Source organism: Cynoglossus semilaevis, chromosome 16, assembly GCF_000523025.1.
Source record: "Cynoglossus semilaevis isolate Cse_v1.0 chromosome 16, Cse_v1.0, whole genome shotgun sequence".
Classification (NCBI taxonomy): domain Eukaryota; kingdom Metazoa; phylum Chordata; class Actinopteri; order Pleuronectiformes; family Cynoglossidae; genus Cynoglossus; species Cynoglossus semilaevis.
In genome coordinates, this window is record NC_024322.1 from 8,371,277 (window position 1) to 8,397,233 (window position 25,957).

A 25,957-nucleotide genomic window follows, 5' to 3' on the forward strand; every position below is an offset into this window, starting at 1 on the left:
GCACACTTCACACCAGAGAGAGTAATGTAATGTGGGAGGAAGATATGTCTGTATTTTAGTGGCTGGTGACACATGACAGGAAGAGGGAGTGGGGGAGGGGGAGACTCATCGCATTTAATAGGTTAGAGCGAAGCGAGGACAAGGCGTCAGGGGGGCTGTCGTGTTTTGACTGCACATAGATAAGCCATGTGTGTTTAGTTAGACGCGCCTGTGTGTGTGTTTGCGTGTGTGTGGCTTGCATGAACAATTAGCTCTGTGCCTATGAGCCCACACACACACACACACACGCACACACATATATATACAGAGAAACACAAAGGGATATTTGTGAATAAAAAAATCACCTGAAGAGATGGATAACGGAGGTTGGAAGGTCTTTGATGATGAAAGTGGATGTAGGACAAGGTGGGGGGCGGGGGGCAGTGTGTGGCCATACATGTGTGTATTTAGTTTTATTTTTGCATATATGACAGCAGGCTTCGGTTTACTGAACCAGTAGAAGAATTGGGGCTAGAGATTTTTCCTTACAGACTCTTATTCGTCTTTTTTATATCCTATTATTCTTTTCTTTCTTCTTATTCTTTTTCAAATATTTTCCTCTTTCCTCCAATATTTTCCTTCCTTCCTAATTTTTGGTTCACAGGTCCTTTGTCTACAGCAGACACTCAAATGCGGATGAACTCTGCATTAAGCACTTTTGGTGCGCGTGGCTACCTCCTACACTTAGCATGCAAGAAGTGGCCATGCATGCTAAGTGTTAGCTAATACCAAAACACAGTGCTGTAACATTAATTACCAGCAGTGTGATGTAATTCAACTGACAGGTCCTGAATGAGACATTACATTGCATCTCAATATAATTGTTAAGGAATAGATTGAAGAATTACAATTTTACTATTTAACACAGTTATCCAGTATTGGAAAACTATGGTTTGGGTTTCCTGTTGGTGTCAGTTATCGTTACACTAAACGCGCAGAGATAGCCGCAAAGCTGTATGTAGTGGAGAATTCAGAAGTGGTGAAAATGAGAATGAGCCTCTGGAGAGTTTTCTTCACGAGCTCACACATGTGCCAATCTGCATGTGTAGGTGTGTGCGTGTGTGTGTGTGTGAATCAAAGACATGCCACCCTTTTTAAACTTTTTAATGCCTGACCCAGACCTCAGTGTCTCCCTCGCTGCGCTTTGTGAGTGGGAAATGTGTGTGCTGCGTTGTGTACTTGTGTGTGTGCGCTCACTCCTGTGCGTCTCTGGCTCAGCGAGCTCCCGACATTGATTTCCTGACAAGCTTCCCTCCCTGCACCAATCGTCATGCCACGAACTGGAAGCCCTGATTTCGATCCCTCCACCACACACAGATTGTGTCTGTTCTCCCGTTGCTTCCTCTATTTTCTCTTTTAATCATGCAGTTTCTAGATTGCCTTTTATAGGCTCCCATTCCACTGTTCTTTTTTTTCTGCAATGCTTTCCTCTCCTGTGCTGTTCGATCTCAGCCCACTCTCTCTCCATTGCATCTATGCATTCTCTTTGTCTCTTTACCACCCTGTACTCTGCCCCATGTAAACCACCTCTCTGTCTCTACACCTTCCACACTATAACACTGCTGTCCATCAAAATGAAATAGGGGAGAAGGAGAGAGGGAGAGGAGGCGGGATACAGTGTGCCTCAGTAAACTGTGTGTGTGTGTTTGGTTTGCAGTTCCAGAGAGATGGTGAGTGTGTATGTGTGTGTTTCTCGGCCATGTCGTCACCGCTCGATTGACCGCACTTGGAACAAGTCAGGGCAGGACTTCCACTCTATTGACCAGGCGACACTCTGTGCTCTATAAAGTATCGACGCCCACACTGATGCCCAAGACACTGGAGCACACCCCTCATCTATCAGACCTACACACACCTCCAGTCGTCTCACATGGCCAGTTCTCCTGATCCTGAGTAGACTTCCTAAAGAACACTCCTTAAAATACATTGTTTATTAGTGTGGACATCTATGTGGATTTTTTTTCATCTAAAACCATAAACTCATGTGTACTTCACTTTGTCACGCTCTTGAACTGAGGATGACCTTTAACCTTTAGTAAATTACCTAATAGATTATTGAGTTGATCAGATCATAATTACTCAGTATCTTTATTAACTCAGTTTCAGTGTTCCAATTCAAAAAGTTCAAATAACCTGCTGAAAAAGGCAAATGACATTCCGACTGCTATTGGCAGCTCTGCCCCAGCTTTTTTACCTGTGAGTTTTACTTTTATCATAATAAAACAAATACCTGCACCACTCCCAGTGTACCGCCAATAAAGTCCACGTAATGTAGGTTGTCTTATGTCAAGCTTTTGTGTCACTTACAATAGCATTATTGAACATATATATACAGTATAAACATGATGATGATCTTACTACTGAATGAGATCGTGGCTCTACCTAAAGGTTGATAACGTAAGGTGACTTAACAAATATTGACAAATAAAGTCAGTGCTTAATTAGGACCTGTGTACATCACCTCAGGTAAAATGCAGTTTGGCTGTACACAGGCATTTTTCTGCACCTGAAACACGAGGCTGATGCGAGTGCCATCAGAGAAGTGGACTGAAGAAGAAAAGAATTGATTTAGTCGTAGGGCTTTTGTCCTCAGGGGCAGAGCTCCTCGGTCTCACCGCTCATAATGAAATAAATGTCTTTTATCAGGTTGTACCATCTGATGGCATGGGGGGTGCCTCTGGTCATGGCCTCTTTACCGTGGCTTAAGGGATGCTATGGCCCCGCGGGAGCCTGGTGGTGAGTATAGCTCTCTGTTCATTTACAGCATCATTTTTTTTTTTTTTTTGCCAGCCATCCACAGAGGCGCACTTTGTCTAAAACGTCTTAAAAGTTAAATAAAAGACTAGCCACAGCTCAAACTCCAATACAGCTTCAGACTTTCTTTGTTGCTCATATGGTTTTATTTGACAAAAATTGGCAATTATCAGCACATCCTTGAAGAGTTAACCCCCCTCCCCCGTACTTTAGTTCTTGCTATGAAAAAGAAAGACATTGTTTGTTTGGAGGGTAGTTAAGGCGGTGAGGATAAGGAGAAGAGGCCAAGGAGAGGAGGCGGTGGAATGAGAATTGGGACAGAGCCTTAATCTCCAGGCTCGCCTCTCTCTTTCCACTCTCGGCTTATTAATAGCTACAGCTGCACAGCTTTTTCCCCTCCGTAGTCACACAAGCTCCCGATCACACTCTTCTTTTCCATTGTAACCCTCTCATCGCTCTCTTTCTCTCTCTCTCTCTCTCTCTCCCTTTCTCCCTCTCTTTCTCTTCCTCTTCCCCCAGCTGGATCAGAGACGATCACGTAGCCTGGAGATTTGGGATGTAAGTAGACCCTTTCAGCGCTGCCATCAAAGCTTTTCCCACTGGGGGAGAGGTGGGAAGAAGGAGGGGGAGTCTCAGCAGGGAAATGTGAAGGGTTGCATGTCAGGGGAGCCTGCAGGGTTTTTTCCTCCCTCTTGGTGTAAGGCCAAGAATTGCGTGTGTATTTGTGTGTGTGAGAGTGTGTGTGTGTGTGCATGAAGATGTGCCTGTATCTGTCTGTGCCTTGTCAGATTTAGGGGAGTTGCTACACTGTGTGTTTAAGTGCTAAGAACGGCTATGAGGGATTATGCCTGTCTCCTGGTTTCTACAACTCATCCTAAGTCTGCAACGGCTCTGCCAATCCCTTTGTATAGACACTTGAACACACACACACACACACACACATACAAACGTTCATGCTCACACACACGCACACACATTGTAATACTTTGCCATTAGCCAAGGTAATCGCGTTGCCGCTCGCAGCATCAGCAGGGAATCAATCTTTCTAAACAAATAAGCACACACACACACATATACACATAGATAGGCACACACATACACCCGCACTCGCATAGAAAACAACACATAGCTTTCAGCCACGCTAAATGAGCCTGTGTCTCTTTCATCAGTGCTCTCCTGTCTCTCTCTCCAGTTTTCCATGCTGTCATGGCCCGGGGGGATGAGCTGCTCGCAGGATCAGGGAATCTTCATTAGCTCTAATTACATCAAACCAGACAAGAGATTAGAGGCCGAAGCAGCACCCTTTAAGGGGAAAAAAAAAAGAAAAACATTCACTAAGACACACACGCAATGCTTTCTGATTGCTCCCTGGAAAAGGTGCAGGCGAGCAGAGGTTTTAGTATTAAAGGTGAAAAGCGGAAATGGTGGGAAACATACGGGGCACAGTTAGAGAGATGGCAAATTACTCATCACGAGAGGGGAACGTGGAGGCACGGGAAGGAGAGGAGAGGAGAGTCAGGGAAATAATGTGCCCTCGTCTCTGCCCACACCCCGTAGTGTGTCTTCATCAGAGTTCAGCGGAGCGCGCAGACAGGACAGGAGGCGAGGAAGGCTCGGAGGAGGAAGAGGAGGAGGAGGGAGGATGTGCAAGTAGATGGAGAAGAAAGGGAGAATAAAACGCAGAGGACAGCAGGCAGTGTGTGACAGAGGTGCAGAAACTCAGGGAGGTTGAGTCAGCATTTGGAAGCACTCAGGCTTAGCTGAGTCACTTCCTTGCAGTGGCCCCTACAGCCTTTGTGTCTTTGGGCAGGTATACCCTTGAAAATTCTTCACAAATGATGAACCTAATAGAGTTCAGCACTGCGGCCTGTGAGTAAAACTCCCATTTTCTGAGTAGAGATTTTCATCAACCATATTATCAAAACCAAGGTTAACTCGCCAAAAACTGAGAATATTAAACACTGTAATTTGTTCCAGAGAAGACAATCATTACTGCATGAACTGCAATGGAACCATGAACAAGTGTTTAATTTCATCACCAAAGAGTCACCACTGACCAGGACATGGGCTTTCCCTGCCCCTGGTGAAGTTTAGAGGAAGGACGAATAATTTCTTTCTCATTTGCAGACAACATGCTTTTACATCACACGATATTATTATTATTACCTAGCAAAAACTTTACTGTAGCCTCTGATTGGAGACGGCAAAAGTACAGGATAAGATGTAGAACAAGACAAAGAATATGAAAAAAAAACTTTCCTAAACCACCTGGTTTTTGTTTTGGTTTGACCGGGGGCCAAAAATTGTTTTACCAAAAGAAACAATACAACTCCACCGAGGTTGTTGTGATGTTCCAGCCATCAGCTGTTGGTGCATGGACTTCAAATGCTACTCTTTTCTCAATCTTCCAGTGTAATAACGCTCTCCAGTTTGAGAACTTCAGCTGATGTTTCGACTTGAACCATTTTGCTTTTCTATTCTTTTTCATGTTCTGTCAACTTTCTCTCTGGGTGTACTCACACTAGGGCCAGTTTTCTGTACTGTGCTGAAGCCTAAGCCCCTTTGCCACCAACACATACATCAGTGACTTGTTTATATGCGGGTGAAGCGGGGAGTGAATCTGAGAACACGGCTGCAATGACTGTCTTGATTTATTGGAGGAGGTTCTCAGTCATGTGCTGCACACATACAAAGATTTTGCAGAGGCAGCAGAGATCTACTTAACCACGCTTGTTCGCCTGTGTGACCAAGTGAACTGTGCTCCGACCCAGCTCTTCTAATTGTCCCACAGCCCGGAAGTGTGTTGAAGTGTGAAAGCCAAAGAAACCACTGTGTGATGACCCTACTGTGAGTGCACCCTCTGTCCCTTTCTTTTCAAAAGTCTAACTTTAATTAAACATTTAAAAAATGCAACTACATTCATACTACCAGAGCAAAATACACACTTATCACATGACCCTCCAGTTGCGTTGACCTGTAGATGCGTGTGAATTTGTAAAGAAAGAGCTAAATTTCTCCTCTGTAGTCCTTTCTATCCTCTCCGCTTGACTTACTGTACTATAAAAGTGCAGACGACAGGCGTAACAGTCACAGCTGTGATGCATTTTAGAGTGAAACGCAGCAGTGTGGTTGTAACTTTAGCATCACACACAGGAAAGGGGGCCAAATTTAGCATGTCCACCTGGGTGTCAGGTTTTTATCTCTGCACCTTGGGGCTGGCATTCTCTAATACCTGTGACAGCTGTAGACACATTTGCTGTATTCTTACTTTCCCTGTAAGGACAGCAAATAAATGGTTGTGGATTTCTGTCTGTGAGAGAAGCAGTGTCAAAACAGACACCTGCTTGTACAGTATGTGAGACCTTACTGGTTTCTTTAATTGTCCCCAAGGATGTGGAAGTCAATATTGTGCCAGGCGTGTCTGCTTTCCCAAACCTCATCCATGGTGCTTGTTGTAGTACTCGTATCACATCGCTACATGTATGTTTTTAAGGGCGGTGGTGGTTAGTTCTTTTGCCTTGATGGGTCTCGAACCCAAATAAGCTGGAGTCCTTTATTACCATATTATCGATGGGCCAAAAACTAACAGCAGGGATTGCAGATTACATTATACTTGGATCCAGCTGTGGGCCAAGAGTTTGAGACCCCTTGTTTGTGGGTTCGATTCCCAGTCTTTCTGTATGAAGTATACTCTAAATCTAAACCAATATTTTTTTAACGTAATAGGACGAACATCGAGCAATGACCCATTTTTCTTTCAATCTTCCATCAAACTTTACCTTAAATCCCTTTAGCTCCTACAAAATTGCCATTCAAACATAAGCAACTTAAAATACAAATCAGTGTATTCTCCCCGCCATGGGACAAATAATAAAAAAAAACATTGAAATTGAAATTCATTTGCATTGCTGCACCCTCCCTGCAGTAGGGACCACCCCTCATTTGGAAACTACCACTGACCATACAGTAGGTCATTGTGAGTTTTTTTTTTTTTTTTTTGCACCTTTCCACCTCATTTTCTTTCCTACATGCCTCAGGGTGATCAGATATTACCATTTGCTCTTGAAACACTTGAAACAACTGCATTAGTCTGAAACTAGCACACAAACTTGGTCATGTGTTCACCTTTTTGCTCTTCTTCCAAGGTTAAGGTAGAGGTTTCATATTTCCTTTACCTTTCAATTCTATCTATCTTGTTCTGTAAATGGTGGAACATCTTGATCTTTCACTCTGCTCAAAGATCTTAGAGGTCAAAGTTGCCTGCTGTTGAACACCAACAAACATGGGTAACCCCTGACCTGCACTCTCATCTCCAGCAAGGCACTTCAATTAAGGCTTCTTTTTCCAAGCATCATTCTTCACCTCACAGTAGAACCAGAGGGAAGGCAAAGCCAAGGCAGGGAGATTGAATCTCAGCCCATGTGCGTTAATTTTTCTTCAGGCTTTCCCACCTATTTGTGTGTACTTTCCTCCTAAAACTCATCCTGCTTCTGTATTTTCCATCTTTCTCTGCCTGATCTATCCACTTCTGCTTCCTGCTGCTGTTCTCCTTTCAGCATGACCTTATCCCTCTTCCTGTCTCGTAATCACCCAGCACCTTTTTTCCTTTTATTTCAGATTTCTCTTCCCTTCCTGGTCTTGACCTACAATCTTCCGTCATCCATCTTACCTTTTTCATTCTTACCTCTTCTATTTTTTTCCGTTTCCCATCCTCTGCGCATTCCGGATTTTGTCCCTCTCTCCACCTTGATTTTATTATTTTTCTCCTGCTCTCCCTTTCCCTCTCTGTCTAATTCGCTCTTTGCCCCCCCACCTTCTCCCTTCTCTCCTGCTCTGTCTCCGGGTAGTGCTCAGCTGTAGAGCACAGCGGACTCTAATGGCAGATCATTATCATGCTAATTAGAGCACTTTGTAGCTGCCGCCCGTCATTCACTCCTCGGCACAGCCCCTCCGCGCTATTGTTAAAAACGACCACCCCCCCGCCATCACTTCCCCTCTGCCGGCAACCCTTCCAACCCTGTCTCTCCATCATTAACAGGACGTGCACTGGCGTAATTGGACGCTGTTTATTCCAGGGATCAGGTTATTAAATCACACGAGGTGACGCTCGCACCGCCCCCCTCTTCCCCCAACTGGTTTCATCATCATCCCGTGCCATTATTGATCGTGAGCGCGAGTGCCCACGTGCATATGCACTCAAACATGCGTTAAAATAATGAATAAGACGTGACGATGATGCAAAGACGACATTCCTACTTTTAACAGCTGTGAAGAAGCAGAAAACAACACCAATGAAACCCTTAATTTGATGATGCTGAGCCAGGTTCTTTCTACCTGCTGGATTAGGGGTGTACCGCGTTAAATCGAGCCAAAGACCAAATATATGCACACTGCTGCCAAAGGATTTAGTTTTTAAAAACAAGTGTCAATGTTTTTTCAGGCAGTACCAAATATATCTATTAAGGGATTAAGAATTGAAGACAACTGACAGACAGATAAGAGTTCCAATGTCATGTTTTGTCTGTTTAAAAATGTTTTCTTAGTCCTACACAAAAGTCAAATTAAAAATGGTTTCAGTAGCAAATGTTTGGTTCAGTTATTCTTAGCAATAATAAGTGAAAATATTTCCCGGTATCCACTGCAAACATTAGCCCCAGAAAACTGTTTGTCCCTGGTAAACTAAAAGTGGTAGAAATTGTACCACGTAGTTCAAGCAAACGATATTTCTTGGAGCCGTTCCTTAACCCAACCAACTCTTTAGCATTGTGTTGGCTAAAACTGGCCAATGGCATGCTTCTGTAGTGTACATATATGTTTTTCCCATGTCTTCATCCTATTAGAAATATGGTTTGGTTTGTTGTTTGTTTTTGAAATGTGCTGTGTTACCAAGTGCTTCTAAATCCTCTTCAGTAGAATTCATCACAACAGCACAACAGAGTTTCACTGCTGTAGTTTCACACAATGCCTGTCTAAATGCGTTGCAGTTGTGCAAGGGATCATATGTCTGTCACAAAGGGATCTTATATGCTTGTATGCTGAACAGCACAACATTCAGATCTGGAGTTCAGGTTAGTCAGCTTGAGAGGCGTTTCCAGGGTGCCCTGATGCACATCAGGGAAACACTGTGGCCTGTCAGTGTTCTCTGCAGCCCTAGTTCACAAACCTGTATTTGTTCTCCTGACTCTCCCTTTCAAATGTCAGTCCTATTATCTTCTAGATTACAATCAGTTCTATAATTACTCACTGTGGTCCTTCCCTCCACAGACCATTATGGTAATTACGGAGATTCATTTAGTGCCAGGTGCTTTGAAGAGGTTGGGAGTTTCACAGCACGGCCGTCACTGCTGCAGGTAACCAAGGCAGGCAGGAGAGATGACCAGGAACTTGTCTATCAAAGAGAGACAAAAGCTCTGTTTTGTGATTACAGGGAGAGGCAGAAACTCCTATGAGGTTACATCACCTCCCAGGAGGTTTCATAACACCAGACTTCCATTCCAGCTAAGACGTCTGCCACCACCCCGTTACCCTCGCTCGTCTTGCTCATCTTTCATCCGCTCAGAAATACCTGACATATTACACTCCCCCCGCGCCTCCTGTCCTTGTCAAGCCTTCATCCCAACGGAATGCTACGTCTTTCATGTGCTGTTACTTCCCTGGCACTGTCTTTTGTTCCCCATGCACGTCTCACCTATGCTCCCTGCAGCAGGGGTTGCTGAGTCAGGTGTGTTTCGTGTTGTCTGTGTGTCCTCTACACTTCCGGCGGTGTCCTCTCATAAAATTCACGCTCGCTCATACATCACTATGTCATCAGTTCATCTGTTATTCTTATCTTCTGGCAGTTTCTGCTGCACATTGTGTGCAGTTTAAGCCACCAGTGGCCAATGTGACTCTCCTTAAAAGAGAATAACAGAAAAACGTAAGGATTGTTTAATGTTTAAAACAGATCAAGAAGATATTTCATTACAGTTACTATGATTTTGTTCAAAGAACCATACCGGAACAGGGCTATTTTCCTGGTCTGCAGCAAATCATATCCAACAACAATAAACTTCTCAGGTTACGATCCTCCAGGGGAAATCTTATTAAATGAGTTCTGTGGTTTAATCTCTTTATAAGTCCACGATATCAAAATATTGGACGCCTGGCATGCTATTACCTTCAATTATGGCATAAATTTCATTAGGATATATTACACTGTATTTTAGGGGGCTGGAAATTCAATTGAGTTTTGTTTTTTTCCCCACTTTCCTTGTATGTCATTATTATGTAATATCTAGACTTTGCCGGTGTCTAGTCAGAATGTCCTATTTATTCTACCAAACTGGGTCTCCCATGACCCAAATGGAAGCAGCCTTAACAAACGTAACAGACGACTTTGACAGCATCTTACAACGTGTGTGTGCTCCACAGATGGTATGTGCCGCTCTTCACCCTTATCTTCCTGATGATCTGCTGCTACGCCAGGATTATCTGCGTGGCCAATGCGAGGGTGAGTAATTCTCATGCATCTAGTCGACAGCAGCCCAGAAGCAGCACGACGCACCGGCCATTAGGCTGAATCTAAATGCATCGTGACCTTTTGGAAAACTGACACGGGTGAAAGATAACACAGTACTGCTGCCTGCCAGTTCTCTTAGAGCCGACAGGGGAGGGGCAGTGAAAATCTAATATAAAGAAAAGTCTGGGAAATATTTTCAAAATATTTATTTGTGTAAAATATATATTCTTTTCAAATATTAAAAAAGAAAATGTATTGACTAATAGACTGATTCAGATAGACATAACAGTCTATAATCAATCAGTCAACCAACTGTAAGAAACAACACACGGTGTTGTGATGGCGTTTTATGCTTCTGTGAAACAAAAACCTTTTCTGGTGGAGTTAATGAATATACAGTACGTTACATATTAGAGCTGATGCATCAAATACGTTTAAAGTTTTCATCTGAATAATTTCTTTAATTCTTCTAATTCTAAGCCTTTCATTTTGGCAGCACTCAAATATTTAATATACGTTCAAACAGCACTGATGGTGGTGCAGTTTATGTTTATATATTTTTATATATATTTTTTATGCATCTTTATTTCAATGAAATAATGTAGGTGATTTTCACTAGAAGATGTAGCGAGATGTTAAAGACTAAAAGACTTTAAAATCCTGCCGTGTGTTGATATGTGACACAACTATTTAAAAACTTTATCTTGATGCTAGCTTCTTTGGTGTGGGCTGAAATATTTCTGAACGTTTAAAAAAAACTTAAATAAACGTTTGTCCATCAATGCTAATGCCCTTATAGTTTAATGCTGGCACTGCTCTCACAAACTTTGATTCAGCTGTTGTTTTTGGGAAACACGATAAGACTGTGGTTACTATGCTGCTCTGCCGTTCCCGAGATTCCAGTCCTGGTGACATGGCAAAAAATATACACAAATAAACAAGAGATCAGATAACCTGGACACGGCGTCTAAGCAACTAAAATGCAGGTAAAACTAAAAGCACAAAGTGAGAAGTTGAACCGGCAGGTCATGTTTCAAAGCTGTTGTCATCGTGTGTATTTAAATCCACTGATCAAACCTGTTGTTCTGAATCAAAATGACAACTTCTAAATCGAATGATCTAACCGCTTTTTTGAACATATTGCATTTCCATATTATTAAAATTAAAGTTTCTTTTTCCAGCAATCCTTTCCAGCCAACAGCACCCAAGGCCAAACCCATAAAAGTCAGATCCAAGGTGCAATAAACCTGAAATATTCCCTAAATTTACTGATCGTTCAGAAAATCTAATATTTTATTTTTTGGAACATATTTTATAGCAGTTTGTAGTCTTTGGTGCTCTTTTGCAAATCCAAATTAGGAAATGATATACATCAGTTTAATGTCTCTACGTTTTGGCTTTAAATCACAGTCAAACAAAAATATATTCCATTAAATTTAAGAAATATATATTATTTCATAATGATATATTATTTCTTTTTACCTACTAATTATGTTTTCAGGATTTAAAAAGGCTACCTGTGATATTGAAAATTTAAAGCAGTTAAAATTTTCAATTGCTATTCAATAATGGTGTGTTTTCTTCTTCTTCTTTTTTCAAACTTGTTGCTTTATCACACAAAGTATTAACTAATAGAGTCCACTGATTAACCAGTTAACTCTTAGATAATGGTACTGTGATGGACTGTTGATTTCTCTGTGGTTTTCCACAGAGGACACAGTACAAGCCCAGAGGCAGGATTCCTCACAGTCCACATAGCTGCCATTCCGTGCATCTGACAACACCACACAATGTGGCCATAGTGCCACAGCTCAGCACTGAAAGACTAGTGTTCATAATTATATGTGTGGAGGGGGGGGGTACGTGTGTTAGTGATGTGTGTGATTTCATCAGATTCAGAGAGGCTGGGGGACTGAAGGCACACCAGACTCATAATGAAGAGATGCACATGCTGCGTTCTGGAGTCAGAACCAGAGGCGACACAGTGAAACTGATTTTGCAGATAGCCGTTTGCAGACGGCGATGTTGGAGATAGCTGAGGGGGAAAGGAAAAGAAAAAGAGACTACACAGCTCTTTATCAGCGCTGTGATAAAAAAGAAAAAAAAAGAAAGAAAGAATGAATGTTGCTGGGTTTATTCCTGCATCTCATAACTTATTCAGATCACATTATTCATCTCCCTCTCTCACTGTCTCTCTCGTCCTTTCCTCTTTCTGTATTCTCCACCTTTTGCACCGCTTCCCCTTACTGTCTCTGTGCGTCTGTCCCTCTCTGCCTTCACACTGCCATTTTGCTTTCTCTATCATATTTATGAAGAGCTCAAGCCTTATCTCTTCTTCAGCTGCAGGCAGTCTCACTTGAAAGACTTTCAAAGGCTTTGAAAGCAGGGTAGGTGGCGACGCAACGAGAAAAAGGATATAGGAAAAAAGAGGATGGGCGAAGAGAAGTGGGATGTAAGCTGGACGGAGAAGTTTCTACACTTTCTGATAAAAAAGGGATCCTGAGGAAATCACTCTAAAACATGGGAATTTGTTTACCAAAAACTTAGGGAAACGTTTTTCATTCCTCTCAGCTTGTAAATCTGACCACAGTCTTCGTCCGAGTTTACAAGCAAAGAGATGGAAGTGAATTACTGAGGCTGCCGTGACTGAGTGCTATATACCTACATTAGGCTTATTACTGTGGTGACAGGTAATTAATTTTATAACATTTTAATTAATTTACATCCAAGATTCATGATTTCTCTCGTGGTTTGGATGTTACCTGAAGACGGCAGGCGCTATTGTATGATCATGCAGAACACTGCTGTTACAACGAAAGTACAATGGTGGATCATACAGAAGCACGGTTGAGTTTAGTTTTCCCTGAATCATTGTGTATTCAGGGGTGATACGGAAAAATTGTTAGTGCTCTTGTTTTATAATAGGAAGGTCACCTGTTTGCTGATGCAATCTAAGGTCTTTTCACAGTTTAAAAACATGCAAGATGAGTTTAATTGTTCACTCTAAACTGATCACATGTGTGAATGTCAGTGTAAATGGCTGTCGCTGTATGTGGTACCTGTGATGGACCTGTGAACTTTCAAGGGTGAACTGCATCCTGGCCCAGTGACTGCTTCAGTTGTTTCTGTCACTGTCCGCATGATACAAATACGATCAGTAAGTAAATAAATAACTTCATGGTTATTATAGTGCTCGAGGTGCACCAAGTGACCTTCCCAATCATTTTGCACAAGGGTTTTGTGTTAGAGAACAGGAAACAAAGCTCACAAGCTGGAGCTAATATGTCCTTCTCCTGGAAGTACTTCACACTGAGCGGAGAAAGCTCCAACCTTGTTTAACTACAAGGTTAAATTGGAACAACACACATAATCCAACACTTAAAACACCACTAAAACACATTTTATCATCTTCCAGAGTTTAAGTACGTTTCAAGTTGTGCAAGAGGTTTTTAAGTTTGGCAGGGCTCGTGGTAGATGAGAAGAGAGATCGTCTGCCATGCGAAGCAGAGAGGTCGACTTTTTTTGAAAAACTTTTTTATTAACTCTTCTAACCTGCTGCGCATATTACCTTTGTAAATGCTGTCAATTGGAGTAAATTGAAATCAGAAAAAATCGGTAATGGAGTTACACACTGACATTGTACTTTCCTTCATAGTGCTTTGGGTGACAGAGCTGGTGAAACCAGTGATTTGAGCATCTTTTTAATTGTTTTCAGAAAGGTTGTACATCCGCACTCATCTACCTTTACCAAAAATTGGGGTGACCCACAGTTCATATGTACACTTCAACATTTATAGCATCAGCCCTAAAACACAGAAATATAACAATAATTGAATTCTCTTTACCAGCGATGGAGATAAAGAGGTGTTCCTCCAGCTTTAGGAACTTAAATGACAACTTTTAAGTCTTCTTTAATCAGAGTAAAGAAATGTTTGTTTTCTGATTTAATATAAATGTCCTGAGTTTCTGTGTTGGTTATCACTGGAAAGGTATTAAAGCCAATGAGTCATGATCAGGCCAGACAGGGGAGACAGAGTGTTTGTTTTACGGGTGTGATTCCCTCCTTTCCGCTCAGCTTCACGCCTGAACACTTAACCGGCTCAATTGCTCGCTTCTCTTTTCCGTCACTCGCAGGATTGTAACAAAAGCCGGGTTCACTCACCGGCGACTCGGCCACAGTCTAACGGCTGTTTATTATGACTGTGTTTTCATTTTGATGGATAGCGGTGCTCAGGCGTAAAGAAAAGAAGGGCTGCTCTGGGCCGCGTTTGATCTCGTCACCCAGTACGGATGTGGTCATTTTTGTTTGTGCTGCACAAAAGCAACACAGTCACGTAAAGGTGTGTAGAGACTACACATCAGCTCAGAGATGCCCGGCGTTGTCGAGTCATTACGTAGCAATACAACTGTTAATGTGTATCATTTGTACTGCCTTTGCGTGTTTGCGAGTGTGTGTGTTTTATGCCGAAACTGTGTCTCCAGAGATTTGTCGGCGATGTCTTGGGTTACATAAACCTTCTGCTTTCTCAGCCCCTGCCTCCCGCCTTTCTCCCTCCCTCTCCCTCTCTACGTCTCTCCCTTCTGTCCTGCCATTACAAATCCCAGTCTCGTGCGCTGGCGTGTACATGCATGCATGCGCGTGTGAGTCTGTTGACATTTTCCCTCCCTTCCCCCCCAAGAATCAAGACAGAGGAAGAGAAAACTATTCCCACGTTCACTCCAGAGATTTCAGATCTGCCACGCTCCTTCCTCTTTTTTTCTCTCTTTCCTTTTCGCTTTTACACTTGCGCTCAATTTTCTCTGCCCCCTGCCTTTTCCTATATCATTCTCATGTCATATTGTGCGCACTTAAGCTGATCAGTTCCCTCCTCTGTGCGACTTTCCGAGCTCCCCGGCTGCCTGTAAAAAGCTGCAGCCCACTGAGAACTCGGTAATTTTGCAAGAATGTGGGAAAAGATGGAAGGATTCTGTGTTGGCGTGCTAGCCAATGCAATATTTGTTCCAGCTTGTCACTGCAGGCACCCACATCTAAGTCTGAAGCTTCTCTTGTGAAGAAAACCAACTGACTGACCCGGTTTTTTTATTATTGTTGTTGTTGTTTGTTTGCCTTGGCTGAGAGTATGTGGCCTGACCTTTTCTTTCTGTTTCATGTCTCCTCTGAACAGTTACAGTCCTGGCTGGGAACCTTCAACCCAGAGAGGGAGAGACGGAAGGTAAATAGTGTGTCTGATCATCATATTTCTCAACACACACACACACACACACACACACTCAGTCCGGCACACTGGGGGCATGAGGATTAAAGTGTGTGCCGGATTAGCACTTGTGGTCACGCTGTGTAGGTGTCAGACCCAGCGGTGTAGAAATTTGCCCTCTTGACCTTCCATGTTTGTGTGCTTGACTGTGTGTATATAAATATGGAGACATGCACCTATGCAGAATATTCTGATTTTACTGAGGGGGCAGTAAACAGAAGGCAAAATGAAACATTATAAAAGTCCTTACGAAGTATTACTCAATTATAAATGATATTCCTGTTAAAATAATCCCTTAACTATTTGCTTTGACACGCCATAACTCCTGCCTTTATTCTGCACCATCATTTAACTGCACTTGGAACAGTCTTAACCTTGAAACTCATCAGTGGTCTGGTTGAAGGAATATTTGACTGGATTAACACTGTAACCCACTTTATGCTGTTTTCAAAATCTGACCAATGTATTTGAAATGACAAAATATTTTTATTCCAAACTCGACAATTTGAAGAATGGTGGGATCATTAGTTTATGACATAGTGATGTAGTTTGTCACAGTACCAGTGGTCGTTGTACTAGCTGAAATGAATTGGTGATGTACAGGATATATTGCTAGAACTACATCTAGTGTTAGCAAACATTAGCCAAATCAAAAATTAAAAACCTAAGTCAAAACACCAAACGCATCAAGTCAAGATGAATAGCAAGAACTCCAGCTAAAAGTCAGTTGCACAAAAAAAGCCTGAAGAAAATCAGCACAAAATTAGCCGTAATGTAGCTACATTTGTGCTGTACACAAAGAAGTCAAAAAGAAATGGAAATGTTCATACCTATTTTCCTAGGACTGAGTGTGTGTCTTCATCTCATGCTGTGATATAAGACGTATTATAATGTCTCTCCTGAGTCCCAGTAATGTATGAAAGTCTAAGACTAAATTGCTTCCTTGCCTCATGAGATAAATTCTTATAGAAGGTTGTACTAAAGTATTTCCTATTTCAGACTTTTTGAACGTTTTTTTTTTTTTTTTCCATTTCAACTCATCTCCTGGCTACAGATTTGGACGTGTCCTCTCAAAGTTTTCCTTGCTCTCACATCAAGTACCGCTATAGAGACAGCAGCTCATTAAAATTAATCACAGCATTCTCCACAAAGGTGGGAAGTGCAGCAGCATGGCTCCTGAAAAGTTAAACATCTAACAGCAGCGTGCCCCACTCTGCTTTCAGTGTCAACCTCCTCCTCCTCCGCCCTGCTGTGCTCCGCTCCACCTCACCCTGCAGGGTCAGGGTGTGGAGGGCAGTTTAGGGTTAAGGTTATGTAGATGCTGCCCCTAAGTGGCAGATGTAATCACTGCACTGTGAACTACTGTAACCCTGCAGGCCGTCTCCAGCGATTGCAACACAAACACATACACACCATTCTTGTGGTCTAATTGCAGTGCGTAACACAGAGTGTAAATAAGTCGGGAGTCGTTTTGATCTCTCCCTCTCTTCCCTAGTATTTCCCCTCTCCTGCCGGCCGTCTTGTTTCCATCTGTTTGTCACTCAGCCATTAACATCACACAATTTTTCTCTCCTTTTTTCTCCTCCCTCTGTCACTTGTTCATTCTCAATCGTGCACTTAAACTCAGCATGAATAAAACAGCATGCCAGGTTTATGGACATGAATATTTAGGTGAGTTTATGTGCGCACTGTGATGCTTTAAAAACAACAACAGCCTCCTTGATTGTGCCTGCCAAGTCAGCGAGCCCCGGTTTGTGTGTCTGTGTGTGCGTGTGTGAAAGCAAGAGAAAGTGGTTCCTGCTGGACGGCTGCTGCTGTGCTGATTTTCATTCACTCTGTCAAATCTGCCTCCTTCTGCGCCTCACGTGTTCTCGGTTGCTATGTGAAAAACACATGCGTCTACACGTCTGGTGTTTTGTGCTAACACTTTCATACATTCACAATTTTCAATTTGTGTTTTATCTCTGACTCACCCAGGCAACACAACCACACCTCGGTCTCTCTGTGTGCTTATCTTGATATGCAGATATAACTGTGACAAGTAAGACTTATGCCGTCAGCTGTCGGCTGCACTCAGTCACATGTTGGTGATTCACCCCTGGTGGCCATGTAGTAATGCACATATTTTCTGACTATCACATGATCTAGCTGCAGTGCAGGCCATTAAGTGTCTATTAAAGTCAATGTAATTCTAGTCTAGTCAAGTCAAGATAAGAACTGATAAGAATTTACCATTTACAATTCCATTATTCTTATTGATTCGCATTGATTTAGGAAAAAATATTTGGCATTTCATTATGAAAAGTGAAAACTGCTGGAATGAATAAAAAATACTCTACAGAAATAATAAAGGTGTGTTAGAGGTACCTGGGTCAAATATACACTGTAGTGGAATGAGGCAATGACAGAGGACAGAACGTGGATGAATTTAACGTCACCCTGCTTATTTGAATAAATAAAGGTTGTTTTGCGCGCTCCGGCAAGCCAGTCATTAGCATACGCTATGCAGTGCGTAAACGATCGATCGTAGATTAGTGTCTTTTTTTTCGTTAAATGCGACCATACATCAGACTGCTTCTGTCTCAACACACTGTTGTAAACACTCTTTGGAGAGCATCAAGCAAATACTGCATTAGGCAAATGCGTGAAATCAGTAGGTGGAATTTTTATGTAAGTTCCAAGGAATTGGACAAATGGTTTGATGGAAGAACTAGTTCTGAATTCTCATCCTTTTTTATTGTCCTTATTCCTGAATAGAACAGAAATACAGTCCACGTGCAATTATCACCCGTTAGTTTGCAAAAACGTTTCAAGTTTCTGTAGATATGGAAATACATTTCATATATTTCAATACGATTGAGGAGGAAGTGGAGAGAGGTCCAAAACAAACATTACCTGGAGCCTGCAACTATTTATTATTTATTCAAGTTCAAGCTGGAAACCAGTCAAACAATGTTGACATTATATGTGCTAAATGTATTAGCAAATATCAAACTGTTGCTTATTAGCAGAGCTAATATTAGGAGAGCTAATATCAGCCAATATAAAGCAGTTGGCCCAATGTGCTCTCCATAGATTCTACCATAACCTCAACCTAACGATTCGCTTTTTATCCTCAGAGATAAAGTTTTATGTCATCAGGACCAGTTGTTTGAAATCCTTTTAGGATTTGAACTTGTGAGGGGAAAAATGTGCACCAGTGCCATGAATGCTTTTAAATGTGTTACGTAAAGTCACCAAACACACACCTACACCAGGTCCTAATTTTTGATCAAAAACCGTCACCAGAAAAAAAAACTCTAGACTAAACCATTTAAACCAGGTCTTAAACACCGTTTGTCATCGTGCAGAGACTCCAAAATGTGCTCATGGACGTGGCTTCAATCCAAAACTCGTCTGTGCCGTTGTTGAATGTAATATACACACACAAAGACACACACATCTACTTTTAAACACATTTGCACAACTGCACACGCAGCAGCTCAGTCCCGTCGGGTAGCAACAAAGCTGGCTGAGCAAACAGCGAGCTGCTTGTTCGTTATCTTCCCAGGGTGTTTGTTTACTGAGCCACACGAGCTTCGCCTTGAGTCACAAAGTGATATGTCTGCTTACTGTATGTGTGTGTGTGTGTGTGTGCATGTGTGAGTATCCGCACCGCATACTGTTCTGTTAAGCTGTCCGTGGCTCTTTAGTCTTCTCATTTAATGTGCCCACCTGTTTCATTTTGACATATTACTGAAATACTGACATTCTGGAAAAGTAAAAAAAAATTAAAACATGGTTTTTAAGCAGTTTTGATCAATTAATCTATTAACCCATTGGACTATCCATCCTTCTATTTATCCATCTATTAACCTGATATTCATCCATCCACATATTCATTCATCTATCAATCCACCTCCAATCAGTTTTTTTAGATTTCATCATTTTTATTCATCAGTCCATCCATCTGTACAAAACAAATCACACAAATTTGGGTTAAAACTAATTATTTTGGATTAAATACAATGTGTTTAATGGACACCATCACATCTTCATGAAAAAAAGACATTGTGTCTTTACAGCGACTCAGTATACTACCCTTGAAATGAATCCATCCGTATTAGTGAACTGTTCTAGTGCATGTTTCGAGTCAGTTTTTAAATGTTTCTTACTCAGAGACAAAAGGTCAAATTTACAGAACTGTAACCGTCTCACCCAGCTCTGTGCTGCTCTGCTTGTGATGTTCAAAAGTTCAAAAATAATTGTCAATCAGAAAGAAAATGTGGAATTGTGAAAAACGGCTTTAACTTGGAGTTCCCTCTAAATGTAAGAGAATCCCTGATGGTTTTGATGAATGGAAGGCAAATTAACGTTTTTGCTAAATTAAAAAAAACACAAATTTCCTTTTATTAATCTCTTAATTTGTGGCCTTTCATTTATCAGCATAAACTTTCAACTCTCCTTTATCTTTTATCCAGAAGCCCTGATGCTGTGCTTTTAAGAGTTGATTTTTTTTGTGATTAGAGTGCGAGCGATAGCGAGTCCAGGGGCTGCTGGATGGGATAGGCTCCCCATAACCGTCTGTAATCTAGCATGCATCATTAATGTTGGGATCGTTGAGCCCGCGGCAGATAATTACGGTCTCATTCCCCTCTGCTTGCCGAGCAGCGCAGGGGCCTCTGACACAGGAGGACTGTAATTAAAAACATGAGGTTCGTCCTCCTCCCCCGCCTCCTCCTCCACTATTCCACATCCTGTCTCGAGCAAGCTGGAATTCCTCAGCTGCCTGTCTCTACACCTCACCTAAATTTTGTATAGAGATGACATGGCTCCCTAATTTGTGGAACATTTATTCCTCCACAAACAGCAGAGACACCCACAGATGTCAGTCTCTATCCACGCTGCATCCTTCACACTCAAACTTACTTGGCCCTAATCTCTTGTGACTGTGAAATGTTCTTCCCAAACCACCACACATTTACAAAGATACAGTAGGTAAAAATGAGATTACAAAGGAGCCTGACTGTCCGATAATAATAATTTACAGAAACGCTACAGTTCCACTGACGTTTTGCAACGCTGACATCATGAGTGTCCTTATACTGTATATTAAAGATGGATGTCCCCTCTGACTTTGAATGTTTAAAGCCACTTAGAAAGTTGTTGTAATACCACTGGTAGACACTAGGGGAGGGGTCTGAAAAAAAACTACCAATCACATTTTTCATAAGCATCTATCAGAAATAAACCTTCTAATTTCTAATGTTGCTGTAATTAAAGATGATTCATGGCCTTACCGTCAATTGTATGGTTATATGCAAAATTGACATGACGTTCGAGGTCAGTGAATAAAATCGCTAACATTTCAGGAAACTACAACTGGTATAATAAATCAAGTCCAGTTTTCATTTCATTGACTCACATGCACTAGAAAGTACTTCCAGAACCATCGGAGAACCCCTGGTAACGTCTTTGAAAGCAATAAATAGCTCTGTCCATATCTTTATATAGAATCTGTTGTTGGTACTAATCCAACAAGATTTGGCAATCGAAGCACAAATGATCCAAACTGTGGAAAAGAGACTGTTAATAGTTCCGAGCCTAATTGTTTCCTGATTGTTCCATATGAAGTGTCTTGTCTGGCTTAATGACATCCCACAAGCATTTGTTAAACTGTTCAAACTTGGCTGTCACAGTCAGTGCCCACCCAGCAGCGCAGACTGACACGCACACATGTAGAGATACAATAGCACCGGTGGTCTCTCGTGATTTTCATTCCAATTGTTTAAAATGCCTGCGTTAAACCTTGCACGCCTCGGGGTCTTTCTGGTGAGTAATTAATTTCAAGCGTGTGGGGGTAGAGACCAGAGCTCGTGGGCTTGCCTCTTGGCTCTGACTCCGATGTGTGTGTGTATGAGTTCAAGTGTGTGTGTGTGTGTGTGTGGGAGAGAAGCAGAGCAGGAGAAGGGAGGCTTTGCGCTGGCTTGGCTGCGGCGTCCTGACCTTAGGGAGGAGGTGGGGGAAAAAAACAGCACAGCGCAGAAAATCGATCCAGGGGCCGCTCTTCTCAGCCTCTTCCAGACCCCAGAGTCCTCCTCTCCTGGGAATTAGATAACGGCTTGTAAAAGCTCTCCACAGCCAGCCAGTCAGTCAACCAGCCAACCCCCCAGCTCCCCCCGACATCTCGCTGCTGCCACATCTTCGCTCTTTTCCCGCCTGCCTGCCTTTCTGCTTGTCCAAGAGATATTGAATTCATTCCTGTCACATTATGGCAAATTATTGACTTCCAGTTTAATTGGAATCTACGTTTCTCCTCATAACTGCATGGATATTGTGTGTTATCAGCAGGTTAATATTTCATTAGGGTTTAATTGGCCGCCGTTGTTTGTCTCACTTCACTGATCTTCCAGTTAAGACGCTGACACTGGGTTTCTCTCCTCCAGGTCTCCCTGTCCGAGGAGATCAAGCCGTTAAAGTGGTATCCCTCTGTGTACCTGCTGGTGTCCATCTTCCCACTCATCAACAGGTAACGCGCACCTGTACGACACACATATACGCACACATCTTTGCGCTCAGTTGTTTCATTTGCATGTTGGCCTCACTCTGACTGCTGTCTTATCTCATCTTTTACCGTCACCTACTCCTCCCCCCTCCTCCCTGTTCTGCTTTTCCCGTCCTCCTGTCTTGCTCTTTTTCTTATCTGAGGCACAGTAAAGTAGATTGTGCATCTGGTGTGTGTGTGTGTGTATAGGAAGTATGGAGCATTTTATTGGCTTATTTTAGAAACCAGGGCCTCATCGACTCAGAGTTGGTGGGAGGAGGAGAGTGGTCCAGTAAATGATCATTCCCCCGATGCTGATATTGCTCCTTCTTTCCTTCTCTTTCCTCCTTCTCTCTCTCTCTCTATACCTCTCTCCCTCCTTCCTTGATTTGACACAACTCCCACTCTCCTCGCTCCCCTTTTCCTCCTCCCTCCTCCTGACGGAACCGGTGTGATTGACAGGTCAGGGTTACTAAGTGATTAGCTGTGGCGGCTCTGCTTGTCGCCACGGCAATGTAGGCGGAGACACAGGTCAATTACAGGGTCAACGTCTTTCAAAGGCTCTGCTCAAACACTGCGCCTGCCCTTCCCTCCTCACCCTCCCCTCCCCCCTTGCCCTCTCACCCTCTTCTGCTCGTTCATCTCTCCATCCATTCCGTTACGCATCCGCCTCCATCTCATGCAGGGGCTGTCGGCTGATAAAGATGACAAACTGCATCCTGTGCTAACCCCAAAACGCCCTCTTCTCCCTTTCCTCATCCACCCCTGGTTCTTTCTTCTCTCTGACACTGATACACTCCAGCCTGTAGGTGGCACTAATGCATCTAACCTTTTTTGCTTTTTGCAAAAGTTGTACTGGATGCATTTAGTGACATTGGCGCACAAGATAGTTTGGTGAACAGTGATGGAAGATGAGACCGCAATGCTTGTCTTGTATGGTGGAAAGTTTTTTTACTCCTTGATGTGAGTACATTCACATTTTAAGTGAGTACATTCACAGTAATTGTACTGTGGGTTTGCACAAATCTGTAAAAGTACTAGATAGTTTATTTGTATGTAAACTGTATCCTAATTTTAAAATGCATGATTTAATTACACATCATATCATATTTTTTAACATTCCACCACAACCTTGAGTAGAAGTACTTTGAGTGAATCGGTTTGGATTTAAAGCTACATTTATTTCATTACATTGCTACATCATATAAATGATGGTTTTATATGACTGACAGAAAACAACTACTTAACCTTAATGATGAATTAATATACTTTAGCTTCAAATATTATACTTTTATTTCCAAAACTGTTATTGTCCACACAGATACACAATGATCTCTCCTCTCTGGCAATAATTTTACATGACACAATATTTTCTTTGGCGATACATCGTCCAGCATTATGACATCGTGGTTATGGTCCTAGTGAAAGACTTCACATCCTGGAAACTGTATTGACATGCAAATGTGAAACATATTGGATGCCGTCATATTTCCAATCATCCTCATCTGCAGTCTGGTCTTTCTTCCCCACAATGTTTTCATGTCACCTCCCCGAACCTTCCCCCTCTCCTCCGTCACTTTCCCTCTCCATTGTCATACAAAGCCTTGGCTCTCTCCCGTTCCCTGCCTTTTCTCTTTCTCACTCCCTCACTTGAGCAAACAAGCGGTGGCTGCTTGCTACGCTCCGCTCCACTCTGCCTTCTCCTGAGAGCGAACGAGGAGAAAACAGGAATGAATTGCTCTCTCGTCGTCCTCCCCCCTCCTCCACCACCGCCACTCTCCTCCCCTCCACCACTGCTCGGCAGCGGCGCCGGCTGTATACATCTCCAGCTTCTATTAATTTGTTAGCCTCCCCTCCCTCTTACCTCCTTCCCGACTCGCTCGCCTCGCTCCTTTCCGCCCTCCCACCGACTCATATCCTTTTCCACCCTCCTCCCCCACCTCTCTCTCCCCCCTTTGCTGAGTGCCGGAGTGTGTAAAGTGTTTGTCACGGTGCCGTGCTGATGTCGCTCCGCTCTGCCATGTTGAAGCGGTGCACATCAGACAGACTTTAGTGTGTGCTTTGCTGTGTGTGTGTGTCCGTGTGCTGTGTGTAGGTGACTGCGCGCGTACACGAGTGTGAACGAGTGCTTCTGCATGACTGTCTATGAGCATTCCATTTTGTGTTTTACTTTGCGGGTGCGCGTGTGTGTGTCTGACTGAGTGGAGGATTATTTCTATCTGAGCTCTAAAGCAGATCAGACCAGGGTTTAGGGAGACGGCCCAGGGCAGCAACTAAAGCCCCTGGGTAGAGTACTCTCTTTTCCCTTCTTGTTCTCTCCCTCTCTCTCACACACACACACCCACTCTCTCTATCTCTAGCCATCTATCTCCTTCTCCTCCCCTCTCTCACACCCCTCATGGCCTGCATCCACCCCTGTCTCCACCCTCTCTGCCATTTCTCCCTGCCTTAATCCATTGCGTTCACAGACACTCCCACACACAAACACGCTTGTTTTGGCCTCGTCTGCTACCACACACACGCACACAAACACACATGCACTCACACACTCACACAGACAGTCACGCCACACACACGCCACACTCAATTTTAATCTGTTCCAAATGCATGCTGGTAAATGTGTTAATTCGACACCAGCTGTTGCGAATTGAAATGGGAGAGCGCTCCGATACTTTTCCTTGACGCGCTCTCGCACACATGCGTGGACGTGTGGTTGTTCATCATTTCACGGCACACACACATCTCTCTGCCTTTCTTCGTTTTCTCACCCTCTCTATCTCTCACCCTCTCGCTCACTCACTTCCCCTAATTTGGCAGCTCCAAAGTAGCACCAACCGCTCACACCTAAACACTTCCCCGTCCTCTTTTTTCTCCCTCCCATTTTCTGTTACTCCTTTCTTTGCCACTCTCCGCACTACGAGTGTTTCTGTGTGTGTGTGTGTGTGTGTGTGTGTGTGTGTGTGTGTGTGCGCGTAACCACTACCCGGGCATGAGAGTTTTCACAGTCTGCTCCTCACACCGCCTCCCCTGTGTGCTTTATGGTGTGGGTGTGTGTTTGTTTACAAGGCTTGTCTAGATTCCTACTGTGCGTGCTTGTTCGCCTGTTTGCATAAATAAACTCCCTCCTTGGAACCTAGCTGCTGATTTCCCCGGCCTGATGAGCAAGTGCTCCTCCCGGAAAACCTGCTTGTTTTTTAAGGGGACTTTTTTTTTATACCGTCGTACATCTTCCCCTTCCTGACACCAAACAGGGAGAATTGTCCTTCCCCATTTCACGTCCTTTTTTTCTCCCTTTATCCTCCTCTTCAAGACTTAGGCAGGAGGCCAGACCTTTGAGCATTCGGTGCAGAAGGCTGCATCAGCCTGGACCGGCAGACCCGGGCGACGGGACTTGAACCAGTGATATGTCTGTAACCTTGAGTTCACCCTGTCGCTCCAGGAGGCAGCTTGAATTCCTCTAGTTATTCTCAGTGTCCCTTGATACTGCATGGGGCTTTTTGCGGTGTGTGTGTAGGCCGATACATGCTTGCAGGGGGAATTTTGTATGGACACCCCACAGTGTACCTCCCCATCCCTCCCTTTTTTTGTGGAGATCTGATTTCCTTGCTCCAGGCAAAACAGAGAGAACAAGACAGCGGGTGCACATGTTTGTGCGTGTGCATGTGTGTGTGTGTGTGTTTGTGTGTATGTTTCAGGGCATCTTTGGTTTTTATGGTGTGTGTGTGTGTGTGTGTGTGTGTGTGTGTGTGTGTTTGCGCTCACGCCCGCATACACAACCAGGGCCAGGCAGACCTTTCCCCATCTTGATGCTGCACTTTGAAAAACGAGGGAGGAAATCTCAGAGCAGCAGTTATTATTCATCCCTCAAAGAGAGTGGCGAGGAGGCGG

At 43.2% G+C, this 25,957-nt stretch overlaps 1 protein-coding gene across 3 annotated transcripts in view; it reads left to right on the forward strand.

Moving 5' to 3' along the window:
* The window catches only part of LOC103391942 (cyclic AMP receptor-like protein A), a 55,857-nt gene that overhangs the window by 10,519 nt on the left and 19,381 nt on the right, over positions 1–25,957 (forward strand). For all 3 annotated transcript variants that reach the window (XR_522844.3, XM_008328430.3, XM_025063870.1), the window contains exons 7-11: positions 2,686–2,775; positions 3,313–3,351; positions 10,204–10,282; positions 15,457–15,504; positions 21,972–22,054. Coding sequence is in view for 2 of the 3 variants with exons in the window: in XM_008328430.3 (XP_008326652.1) it covers positions 2,686–2,775; positions 3,313–3,351; positions 10,204–10,282; positions 15,457–15,504; positions 21,972–22,054 (339 nt within the window). In the remaining variant the exon portion in view is untranslated. The remainder of the gene's footprint in view (positions 1–2,685; positions 2,776–3,312; positions 3,352–10,203; positions 10,283–15,456; positions 15,505–21,971; positions 22,055–25,957) is intronic.